The following is a 12,922-nucleotide window of genomic DNA, read 5'->3' on the forward strand; positions in this document are numbered from 1 at the left end:
CCAACGGCAGCCCACACACCCCCCTAGTCGCTCTGCCCCTCCCTCTCATCCTCATCCACCCACGAAAACCCTAGCTCACTTATCCCCATCGCCGCTGCCGCTCCCGCTCCCTTTTCCCCCGCCGCCGCTTGTCTCCTCCCATCGTACTCCTCCTCCCTCGTCCTCGTCTCGTCGCCGCCGCCACCTCCTCCCTGTCCCCGGCCTCCTTTCCTCCCTGTCCCCGGCCTCCTCCCGCGGCGCGCGATCCCCTCTCCCCTCCCCTCCCTCCCGATCCCACCCGCCGAACCGATCCCGGCCGGATCTGCCGCCGTCCTACGCCCCCCTCCCACATCGCCACTGCCGCCACACACCGCCGATCCCCTCACATCCGGCCGGTGGCCATGGCCTCCCGTATCTCCCCGACAGCCGCCACTCCCGTACCCTCTCCAGACCCCTCCCCTCCCCTTCCCTCACCAGAAGAGGAAGATAAGAGGTAGGGAGACCGAGCGGCCACCATGGCGCGACCAGATCCGCCACGGTTGCCCATGGTTTCTTCGACCTGGGCCTCGACGGAGGTCGCCATGGCCTGCTCCGTGCCGATCCTCTCTTCCTCACCTCACATCAGGCGGTGGCCAGATCGAGGCGGATTCGCGCCATCGTCAATGGCCTTGACGGAGGTGCTCGCGTGGCGGCTTCTTCCTCCTGCTTCTGCTCGGCCGTTGCCGATGACACGGAGCTTCCTAGCCTACCAGGAAGGGGGAAGAAGAGACAACGGGACGGAAGGAAGGAGGCAGCCGGGAATCGACGTGTTGTACTCGATGGAGATAGCTGACGCCCGGGTAACCCCATCCTCCCAAGGTAACCCCTTCCTCTTCTCCTCCGGTCCATTCCCCTGCATTGCAACCTATCGCTAGCATTATTAGATTAATCAGCACTATTAGATTAATTATGGATTTGCTTGGGTGACGTATGACGCCCATGACTATGTGTTTCATAGTCTGTTTGTGTAATACAGAGGTCTGCTCTGCCGCTCATAGTTATACCTTACCATCTCTTTTAGATTAACTCTGTAAGTGGACAAACGACCATGGGTTATGGATGGGATCTTGTTTGTACCCTCGCCTCCCATCCATGGCAGCCTCTTTCTCCTAACACAACTAGTATTTGTCTATTATTTACAATTCTAAATGGCTTCTTGTGGCATTCTTTGTTGAATAAGGGACTGCCGATCTGTCGATGACTCAACTGAGTTGGGCTTTGGTTTGTGTGTCCCTTTCAGGTGGCTCGATTAGTATTGCTGCAAGTCATCCAGTTTCTGTGTGATGGATGGTGGCGACGTTATCTATGCTGTCGTAGAGTTGTTTATAGGGTTGAAAATTTAGGAACGAAAGATTCATTTAATTTGGTAGTACCAGTAAGTATTGTTATTAAAATACCTGGTAATTTCTAGGTTCTGTAAACTGACGCATGTGAGATATTACGGTATTTGTGACGTGAACTTGTAAAATCTCAACTTATTTGTTATTTCTCGTGAGTAGTTGGCAGATGAATACATATGTGGGAATGTGAGTCTTCTTACAAATAGTTCTCTACCATGCCAGAATAGTGGTACTGAGGCCTGTTCATTTAGGGATATTTGCTGTTTTGAATAGAAACTCATTTCCACATATGTTTTCTATGTTTATTATGTTCTGATTCTGGTTGATCCGACCATGAGCTTGAATGGTCTAGTAGCAGAACAACATCAAGTTAATTTGTAGCAGCGAGGTCATGGAATTGTTTTCTATGCCATGGTACAATTATGATTGGAATGAGCCACTTTACAGAATGCACAAGCTTATTACATTCTATCTAGGTTTGTCAGCAATGGATGATTGGCACTGATAATCGTTTACATTTGAAAGATACATGGCATGTTCCTAGTTCTCACCTTTGTTGTGCCTGAGTGATTGGAACCAAATCTGAACCTCTTGGTCTAAAGAGCCACATCTCACTTTTTTCTTTCTTTCACCGTAGCTTGCATTGACCATAGAGGCGCCCCACAGAATCCAGCCAGGACCTACATCCTTGAATCAGAAGGTGAAGCCATACACGTAAGTTTGACCGTAGCCATACAATATCTACAACACATGATCATGCATTACTATTCTCTAGGAATGTTGCCATGGCTAGCAATGTGTGACCTTTCTGAGACTTGTTGCACCTTCAAATGTGCTCTTGTTTGCTTGAAGGAGTAATTAACTGAAACATTTTCAGTTAATTAAAATTTGGTGTATACTGCTTGCTTGCATCAATAGTGCACTACTCTTATTGCTTGCACTTGTTTATACTTGGAGCGCACGCACACACACACACTTGGGCTAAATCTAGTAGCTTGGAATTAACCGGAACTCTTTTAAAACTAAATGAATCTTTTCATTTAAATGGAACCTTTTTCTTCAATTAATTTGTATGGTTCCAGTAATTTAGTGTAGGACATCAATAGTATAGCACTTGCTGATGGTTGCATTAGTACAACTCTTTTTTGCACTTTTAGTCTGCCTAGTGCATCGTTAAGATTATAAGCATCATTTTCACGGAATCCTAGTTACATATTTGTGTGTACTCAAGCTGAAAATGGGACTTGGAATAATATGCAAGTTTCATTTTTTTATTGCAGCGAGTGTGTCAATTATGCACTGCAACACCGTTGATACTAGCGGTGTGCGCGATGGTCCGGGCCAAGCAGAGAAAGATAGGTGAGATATGCAAGGCCTCTGCCACGAAGACTACACGTTGTACAAGTGTGTGTCCTGATTTACATGCTCGCCATTGTACATGATGTAAGTGATACTGAGATGCTCATGGGAGTGGTGGTTCTTAATCTGTCAATGGTGTGACTATGTGTTTACGTTGTATCCTGGTAGAATTATTATGTTTAGCTCTCTACTCTAGTATAGTGCTGCCTGTAGAGGCCACCGTGATTTTGTTATACACATGATGATGATGCAAGTATGGACTGCTGGTTGTTTCATATGTAGTTATGTACTGCCATCATATAAATGCCTGCCATGTTCTTCATCTCCCCTCCCTCTGATTCCTCCTGCCTGCGTTTTGTTTTGTGTCTCAGATCTGTAGAAGCTGCCACCGCTACCGCTATTGCAGGTGGAACAGGAAGAAGCCCTCATGGCTGCTGCACATCCGAAGTGGTGAGCGCCACCCCATATTTTTGGTACTGTGAAGTGTTAGTTGGTACTATGAAGTGTTAGTTGATGATCGATTAGTCTATTAATCCAAGTATTCTTACATGCTGTGAATATATACTGCAATCCTATTTTTTGTGTGAAAAATGTACTAGTTATCTGCAATACAAGCTAGACATGAACCAACTCTTGCTACTAAAGGAACATAGTCTACTAAACTGGTGTAGCTAGCTGGACTATGCGGCCATGAATCAGGAAGTACCATATTCAGTTTTGCTAATAGAAAATAAATGTATTAAAAACTTTAAAAACTGCATAATAAGTGCTTGTTCATGTTTGGTTTTCTCTAAACTTTGTTTGTATGATTGAGGGCAAATTTACTTGGTTCTTTTCTCTAAACTGTGCTTGGAACATTCATTTTTATGATCTAAAATTGCCTTCCTATGATGATGCATGTGCCCAGTTTGTGCTCGCTACCGAAGGAGCTCCATGTTGAAGAAGATTGAAGACACTTGTAGAGCTACAGGGTTAACACCAGGGCACCGTATCACGTGTAGAGCTTGTAGAGCTTGTATATATTAGAGCTTATTATGTGTAGAGCTTGTAAAGTATATGTTATTTGTACAATAGGAGCTCTGTACTGAATCTGGCTGATAATATTTGGAGTATTATGTGTGTGTTTTGTTTGTGCCAATTTATATACTGGTTATTTATTTACTGTTAAATTGAAATATGAATAATATGAACTTGCTAGCTGGGACCCACGTACCTGAACCTGACATTTGGGACCCATTTGACTAGTGGACCATTTTGTATTACAAAAAAACTAAAACTTTCTAGCGGAAAAGGCCACGGCCCAAAAACGAGAAGGATTAATTGTTGGGCTTGGCCCATCTACCTAGCCAAAATTAATATGAGAAAAAAACACTATGAATTAATGGGCTCGGCCCATGTAGAATACCGAATTGGATTGGGCTGAATCTTGTGCCACATTAGCTTGCCACGCTGGATGCCTACGTGGCCTGGGGAGGTTGCTAGTGACCAAAACAAAATAGTAGGCATATTTTGGTCGTAAACGTCCACGACCTTCTCACAGAGAAGGTCGTTAATTTCAGTTTACGACCGCCAGCTTTTGACCTTCTGTTTTTGGTCAAAAAAGGTCGCAAATGAAAAACAATGACCTTTCAGTGACCAATAGTCAAGGTCACAAGTTGACATATTTCTTGTAGTGTGGCGATGTGGGTTCCAATGCTTCCTCCTCGAGGTGAGGTAGCAACCTGCGCTTTGGGTAACTCTTGGAGGGGCGCTCGAGTTTGTATTCCTCGGCCGCAAGGGCTTCGGTCCATCTGTCTGCTAGCAAGTCTTGATCAGCTTGAAGCTGTTGTTGCTTTTTCTTCAGGCTATTTGCTGTGGCCATAAGCCGGCGCTTGAAGCGCTCCTGCTCGACGGGATCCTCAGGTATGATAAATTCTTCGTCGCCGAGGCTCACCTCCGCTGTCTCCTCCCATTCCGCGTCATTGTTTTCTTTGGGTGTATCCACCATGTATATGTCATGTGATGAAGAGGCTGTCTAGTGTCCTGTGGCACCAGTTCTTGTTCCTCTCCTGCATCGTCGTCCATGCCGTCGATGTTTGCGGAGTCAAAATCGAGCATGTCGGTTAAATCATCAACAAAGGATACTAAGTGGGTGGTGGGTGGGCAGCGAGTTTCTTTGTCGTCTGCATCCCATTCTAGCCGGACATAGTTCGGCCAAGGTTCCCTTGTCAAGGAGAGAGACTTTAATGAATTTAGCACATCGCTGAAAGGCGAGTGCTGAAAGATATCCATGGAGGTAAACTCCATGACCGGCGCCCAATTAGATTCGATAGGCACGGATGCAGGCGGCTCGGAGTCCGTGGCCGAAGACGAATCCAGTGGTTCGGCAACACGACTCTCATAAGGGGTGAAGTCAGTATCTGGCTCCATTGCCACTGAGAGTGCGGCCTCCATGGCGGGGTCTATCCCTCCATCGTCGGATGGCGCAATTCACTTCGGATTGAAGGCCGGAGTAGTTGTAGATGGGATCTCCCAAACACTGTCCGACGGCAGAGTTTCGTCATGCTTGTCGTGATTGTGCGGCGCACCTGACATGGGCTCGAATCCGTCGGAGATCAAGTCTCCGCGGATGTCGGCGGTATAGTTTAAGTTTCCGAACCTGACCTGATGGCCAGGGGCATAGCTCTCGATCTGTTCCAGATGGCCAAGCGGATTGGCCCGTAGTGCGAAGCCGCCGAATACGAAGATCTGTCCCGGGAGGAAAACCTCACCCTGGACCGCGTCGTTACCGATGATCGAAGGGGCCATCGAGCCTTATGGTGACGGCACAGTGGAACTCTCAATGAAAGCACCAATGTCGGTGTCAAAACCGGCGGATCTCGGGTAGGGGGTCCCGAACTATGCGTCTAAGGCGGATGGTAACAGGAGGTAGGGGACACGATGTTTACCCAGGTTCGGGCCATCTTGATGGAGGTAATACCCTATGTCCTGCTTGATTGTTCTTGATGATATGAGTATTAAAAGAGTAGATCTACCACGAGATCGTAGAGGCTAAACCCTAAAAGCTAGTCTATGGTATGATTGTATATGTTGTCCTATGGACTAAACCCTCCGGTTTATATAGACACTGGAGGGGGCTAGGGTTACACAAATTCGGTTACGAGGGAGGAGATCTACATATTCGTATTGCCAAGCTTGCCTTCCACGCCAAGGAGAGTCCCATCCGGACACGGGACGAAGTCTTCAATCCTGTATCTTCATAGTCCAACAGTCCAGCCAAAGGATATAGTCCGACTGTCCGGAGACCCCCTAATCCAGGACTCCCTCACATGTCAACAAGCAACCATGTCTTTCAAAATATCAACACTAAAGGAAGTTATCCCTAGCCCATCATGCTCACTCATTGATCCATTCATGAAACACACTCGAATATTAGCTACATCCAAGGCACAAGTTGTTGGGGAACAAAGTGTGAAAATCAAAAAATCCCTACAGAAACCCAAGATTTAATATAGGGTATGTATAACAGCGAGAGGGGAGTGGTGTCTGCATACCCTTGTAGACCGAAAGCGTTAATGATCTAGAGACCATAGTTGGCGTAGTCATACTTGTGTCGCAATCCAATCCGATCCAAGTACCGCACGTGCAACACCTCCGGGTTTAGCACACGTACGGCTCGATGGCGTCCTCTCATTCTTGATCCAGCAAGTAAGGGAGAGGAAGTAGATGATATCTGAACCAACATGGCGGTGTGGTGGTGGTGGTGGCAGGGGAACTCCGAAAGGGCTTCGCCAAGCCTGTACCGGTGAAACGTGGGAGGAGTTTGGAGAGGTAACGGGCAAGGGTCGAAGGGGGGCTGCCCCCATTGCCTCCCCACCTTTATATTAGCATGGAGGGGGCTGGTGGCTTGCCCTCCAAGGACCTAGGATCGTTGGTCAAAGGGGGGAAGGAAATCCCTCCTTTCCTTCCCCATAGATCGTTGTCCCCCTTTTTAGGGATCCTGATCTTATCCCTTTGGGATATGATACTATTCCTTTTAAAGGAGGATCCTGGTGCGCCTAGACCAAGGTTGTGCGGACTTTCCCCACTACCCACGTTCATGTGGGTTCCACAAAGTAGGTGGGCCCCACTCCGGGACCTTCTAGAACCTTCCTAGTACAATACTGAAAAAACTTGAACTTTTTCTGGAACCCCAATAACAACTTTCCATATATATGAATCTTTACCTCCGGACCATTCCAGAGCTCCTCGCGATGTCCTAGATCCCATCCGGGACTCCGAACAACAATTGGACCTTCCACTATTAATATCTCAACATTACCCTAGCGCTACCGAAAGTTAAGCATGCGACCCTATGGGTTCGAGAATCATGCAAACATGACCGAGACTTCTCTCCGGTCAATAACCAATAGCGGGACCTAGATGCCCATATTGATTGCTACATATTCAACAAAGATCTTTATCAGTTGAACCATGATGTCAAGGATTCATACAATCCTGTATGCAATTCCCTTTGTCTGGTGATAAGTTACTTATCCGAGATTCTATCGTCGGTATCTCCATACCTAGATCAATCTCGTTACTGACAAGTCTCTTTACTCATTTCGTAATACAATATCTCGTGACTAAACTCATTAGTCACATGAAGATTCTTATGATGTTGTATTACCGAGCGGGCCTAGAGATATCTCTCTGTCACACGGAGCGACAAATCCCAGTCTTGATCCACACAACCCAACAGATACCTTCGGAGATACCTGTAGACCACCTTTATGATCACCCAGTTACAAAGTGATGTTTGATAGAACACAAGGCATTCCTTTTGTATCCGGGAGTAGCATGATTTCATGGTCGAAGGAATAGATACCTGACATGAAGGAAGCTATAGCAAATAACTAAACGATCTAATGCTAAGCTTACAGTTGGGTCTGTCCATCACATCATTCTCCTAATGATGTGATCCCGTTATCAAATGACTACTCATGTCCATGGTTAGGAAACCTTAACCATCTTTGATCAATGAGCTAGTCTAGTAGAGGCTTACTAGAGACATGGTGCAGTTTATGTATTCACACATGTATTTATGTTTCCGGTCAATACAATTCTAGCATGAATAATAAACATTTATCATGAATGGGAAATATGATAATAACCATTTTATTATTACTCTAGGGCAATTTTCCAATAGTCTCCCACTTGCACCAGAGTCAATACTATAGTTCACATCTCCATGTGATTAACACCCAATCAGTTCTGGGTTTGATCATGTTTTGCTTGTGGGAGAGGTTTTAGTCAACTGGCCTGCAACATTCAGATCCGTGTGTACTTTGCAAATATCTATGTCATACTATAAATGCTACTACCACGCTCCACTTGGAGCTATTCCAAATGACTGCTCGACTATACGTGTCCGGTTCGCAACCCAGATTCATCCGGATTGGTGTCAAAGCTTGCATCGATGTAACCCTTTACGACAAACTCTTTATCACCTCCATAACCAAGAAACATTTCCTTACTCCTCTTTGGGAACCTAAGGATAATTTTGACCGTTGTCCGGTGATCTACTCCTGGATCACTCTTGTACGCCCTTGCCAGACTCATGGCTAGGCACACTTCAGGTATGGTATACAACATGGCATACATTATAGAGCCTATGACTGAAGAATAGGGGATGACTTTCATCCTTTCTCTTTCCTCAGGTATGGTATACAACATGACTATCCCCTCCAAGACACCGTCAAAATAGAGCTCAGGTCGACGATGCTCCTTGCCCTCTGGCGGCCCCTCGGTCATCAGCTTCTTGGCATCCAGCTTTGCCCAATGCGTCTTGATGCGGTCAAAGGCCTTATGCACACCTTCGATGCAGACCGACCGCTTCACGGTTTCAAGCCGCGGACATGTGTTAACAAGCTGCTTTACAAGTCCGAAAGAGCTGCTAGGTACAGGCTCGGCAGGCCACAGCCAGACTATCAGGTCCTTCATGGCTAGCTCCGCCGACTTGTGCAGCTCGGCCAACTGCTTCAGCTGGTCAATGAAGGGCAACGGATGTTCGGGTCCAAGATACTGGGACCAGAATAGCTTCTCCATAAACATTCCTTCTTCGGCTCTATAATAATCAACAACATCCGATATACTACATGGAAGATCCGTAAACGCCCCTGGAAAACCCAAATTCGGATAAGTACAAGGAACGTTTCTTACACAAACTTGCTATGCAGGGCGAAAGATTTACCCGCCGTAATCTTCTTAGCCGCCTGAATCTCCTGGAGAGCGTCCTGGGCTTCGGCTCGTGCATCCTATGCGCTCCGGCGGGCCTCCGCCAGTTCGGCCTCCTGCGCCTTACAATCACGCTCCAAGGACTCAAATCTCTCAATCATGCCCTGGAGCTGTTGCTGCGCCTCGGCAACCTGGGCCTCGTGATTCTCGCGTGCAGCTCGTTCCGTGGCCGCTTTGTCCTCGGCCTCGGCTAACGCCTTCTTAAGTGCCGCCACCTCGGTCGTGGCCACTAATAAAGTTTATGACACTTTAGTCCAGCTAGACGGCTCATTTTTTCGAAACATACCCATAGGTTACTGCATACCTTGGCTATCTTCCAGCTGCTTCTTCACGAGGCCGAGCTCCTCCTCGGCCCGCTCCAGCTTCCGCTTTAGTCCGGAAACTTCTGCAACATGAGCAGTGGCAGCCTGCAGTGATACCTGCTTATTCACATAGACAACTCATGTTAGACTCCTGCTATATTTATTCTCGATCCTCTATTTGGCTTTTCCTCCTGAACACCAAACAGAGCATCATGGGTACTGTCTATACAACGATATTTTTCCTACAATCACATTACTCACCTCAAAGCCCGTAAGAAGGCTGGTGCAGGCTTTGGTCAGTCCGCTTTTGACAAACCGAACCTTCTCTATTACCATGTCCATAAGAACATGATGCTCATCCACGATAGAGGCGCCTTGTAGCGCCTCCAGCAGATTATCCGATGCCTCTGGTTGGACAGAGGTCACCGATGGAACAGGCACATTCCCTCCTTGGGGGGAATGCCATTCGCTGGACCCCGGAGCCATGTAGATCTCCGTAATGGTATCTGGCTGAGGCCCGAAGGGAACTCGGGCCCCGTCACCGGTCCCCGTGGAGACTTTTTTCCCCGTAAGTCTGGCGGCCGAGGAGCCATCCTGGGGCGTCACCCCGATGGTCTCCGGAATCTCCCCCCGGCCTGGGAAAGTCTTTTTGGACACCACCTCGTCGTCGTCCTTGGGTGAGATGGAATGAGTAGGCAGCGGAGACATGCTAGCCATCTCCTTTGAATCCAACGAATCTTCTGTCGAGGATCGCGGGGAGCCATCGCGTGCCGGACTGCAACGACAAGGTTTAATATGCGTCAATATTGCAAACCGAGAAGGCTAGATGATTTTGATTCTGGTACTCATGAGGCGGCCCGAGGCTTGGTCCGACGAGGTCGCTCCGGACTGCTGTCAACATCCCGCGCGGAGTTATCCGCGAAGGAGCCTCTCCCCCTCTTGGGTGCCTCCGCCTCCAAACTCAAGGAGGCCTCCCTTTTCTCCCTTCCTCTCGCAGGGGGGAGTCGCCTCCCTCCTTGCCGTCGTCTTCGGCGGCTGAGGGGTCTGTCTCATCGTCAAACGAGACGACCAAGGTGCTCCATCGGCGAAGCTCACACCTGGTCCCCTTGACCGTGGTTTTGACCTTCTTCTCCGGCACGTCGTAAGGCGCCGGAAATAGCATCTTGGTAAGAAGTGGGGTTTCTTCATCTTCAGGCAGCGGAGCCGGACTATTAATCCATCCCGCTAGATCGACGCAAGCCTGAAAAAGAAATTGACAAGAAGGCAGTATCCTCCCTAGAAATGTGTCCTTAAAGACTACACATTGACGGCTTACCGAATTGGCCTGACGCTGAAAGTTGAGCCCGCGATATTTGGTCAAGGGTGGCGGCGTCTCGCTGCCCTTGAAGAGCACCTTCCAGATATCTTCGTGCATCGTGCCGAAGAGCCTTAGCAGCGTCTGGTGCTCGGCTGGATTGAACTCCCACAAATAACAGGTCCGGCGCTGACATGGAAGGATCCGGCATACAAGCATGACCTGGATCACATCAACTAGCTTGATCTTCCGAGTTATCATATTCTGGAGGCATGTTTGGAGCCCCGTGATATGTTCCAGAGATCCCCAGGCCAGGCCCTTCTCCTGCCAGGAGGTAAGCCACATCGGGACTCTGGATCGGAATTTGGGAGCCGCCGACCAGGTGGCGTTGCATGGCTCGGTGATATAGAACCACCCCGATTGCCATCCCTTCACCGTCTATATGAAGGAGACTTCGAGCCAGGTGGTATTGGGCATCCTACCCACCATGGCACCTCCGCACTTGGCCTGTTGGCCGCGCACCACCTTTGGCTTTACATTAAAGTCTTCAGCCATAGGCCAAAGTGAGGTGGGATGCGGAGAAAGGCCTCGCACACAACTATGAATGCAGAGATATTGAGGATAAAATTGGGGGCTAGATCGTGAAAGTCCAACCCATAGTAAAACATCAATCCACGGACAAATGGATGAAGAGGGAATCCCAGCCCATGAACGAAGTGTGTGAGAAACACAACCCTCTCGTGGGGATCGGGGGTAGGGACGATCTGCCCTTTTTCCGGGAGTCGGTGAGCAATCTCCTTGGCCAGATAGCCGGCCTCCCGGAGCTCCGTGATGTTCTTCTCCTTAACGGAGGAGGCCATCAACTTGCCTCCATCCCCGGATCCAGACATGGTTGGAATGTCTTCTCGAACAAGGAAAAGCCGAAAGCTTGGGCACTAGATCTCAAGGACGGAGGGACTGGAGATGAAGAAGGATGTGGGTAAAGGAAGAGTGTCCTTATCCCCTTATAATGACCGCGAATATCAAGTGCCTCCTCACTCGCCTATTCCCGAGAGCCATGCAAAATGGCACGGTTGGGTTACCCATGCTCGTATTGATGAGAATCCCATAATAAGGGGGGCACAATCTTTGCTTAGACAAGACGTGCCAATGACAACCGCGTCTCGCAACGTGGAGCGGTAGATGAAAAGCAGTTCGAAATTACGACCGGAAAAACGCGATGTCATGTTGTAAAAGCTGTCAGCGGATTAGACTCGTGTAAGAATATATATTCTCTCTGCGGTTATATATGGTATGTGTGACAGGTCCGGATACAATCATCGCATTCGAAGACTATCTTGAAGTTCGAAAAGAACGGAATCCGCCTTGCAATGCCAAAGACAAATCTGCGCGTCAGACTCCTCGTCATTGAAGCAAGGTTCAGGGGCTATTGAGGGAGTCCTAGACTAAGGGGTCCTCGGGCGTCCGGCCTGTTATCCTTTGGGCCGGACTGATGGGCTGTGAAGACATGAAGGCCGAAGAAATGCACCGTGTCCGGATTAGACTCTACTTGGCGTGGAAGGCAAGCTTGGCAACCGAAGATTCCTTCTTATGTAATCGACTCCATGTAAACCCTAGATCCCTTCGGTGTCTACATAAACCGAAGGGTATAGTCCGGAAAGGACATCATATATATACTCATTACCATACCCACCTAGGCTAGACTTCTAGGGTTTAGCCATTACAATCTCGTGGTAGATCCACTCTTGTAACACTCATATTCATCAATATCAATCAAGCAGGACGTAGGGTTTTACCTCCGTAGAGAGGGACCGAACCTGGGTAAACATTGTGTCCCCCGCCTCCTGTTACCATCGATCCTAGACGCACAGTTCGGGACCCCCTACCCGAGATCCGCCGGTTTTGATACCGACAGTCGAGCCTTGAGTCTTACTATACTTCACACCTTACATTACAGGAAATAACTCCTTCTTTGACTAATCCATTTTGAACTCCTTCAAAATATTGTCAAGGTATGTGCTCTGTGAAAGTCTTATCAGGCGTCTTGATCTATCTCTATAGATCTTCATGCCCAATATGTAAGCAGCTTTGCCCATGTCTTCCTTTGAAAAACTCCTTTCAACCAACCCTTTATGCTTTCTAGAAATTATACATCATTTCCAATCAACAATATGTCATCCACATATACTATCAGAAATGCTATAGAGCTCCCACTCACTTTCGTATAAATACAAGTTTCTTCATAAACTTTGTATAATCCAAAAGATTTGATCACCTTATCAAAGTGTATATTCCAACTCCGAGATGCTTGCACCAGTCCATAGATGGATCGCTGGAGCTTGCATACCCTTATT

The 12,922-nt window shown here is 47.9% G+C and overlaps 1 protein-coding gene across 2 annotated transcripts; it reads left to right on the forward strand.

Annotated features, from left to right (window-relative positions):
• Nucleotides 1-248: 248 nt before the first annotated feature.
• LOC119359646 lies at nucleotides 249-2,994 on the forward strand. 2 transcript variants are annotated; one of them, XM_037625763.1, is made up of 3 exons: nucleotides 249-837; nucleotides 1,996-2,072; nucleotides 2,639-2,994. In XM_037625763.1, the coding sequence occupies exons 1-3, from the start codon at nucleotides 495-497 to the stop codon at nucleotides 2,798-2,800; spliced, it is 582 nt and encodes a 193-aa protein (XP_037481660.1). In that variant the 5' UTR covers nucleotides 249-494; the 3' UTR covers nucleotides 2,801-2,994. The 2 variants fall into 2 exon arrangements, with proteins under 2 accessions (XP_037481660.1, XP_037481661.1); XM_037625764.1 differs by lacking the exon at nucleotides 1,996-2,072.
• The last annotated feature ends 9,928 nt before the right edge of the window (nucleotides 2,995-12,922 follow it).

Source organism: Triticum dicoccoides, chromosome 2A (assembly GCF_002162155.2).
Source record: "Triticum dicoccoides isolate Atlit2015 ecotype Zavitan chromosome 2A, WEW_v2.0, whole genome shotgun sequence".
NCBI lineage: Eukaryota > Viridiplantae > Streptophyta > Magnoliopsida > Poales > Poaceae > Triticum > Triticum dicoccoides.

Coding starts and splice junctions, on each gene's coding strand:
- LOC119359646 (XM_037625763.1), top strand. CDS start 495: ATGGCGCGACCAGATCCGCCACGGTTGCCCATGGTTTCTTCGACCTGG. Junction 838..1,995: donor GGTAACCCCATCCTCCCAAG/GTAACCCCTTCC, acceptor CTTTCACCGTAG/CTTGCATTGACCATAGAGGC. Junction 2,073..2,638: donor CAGAAGGTGAAGCCATACAC/GTAAGTTTGACC, acceptor TTTTTATTGCAG/CGAGTGTGTCAATTATGCAC.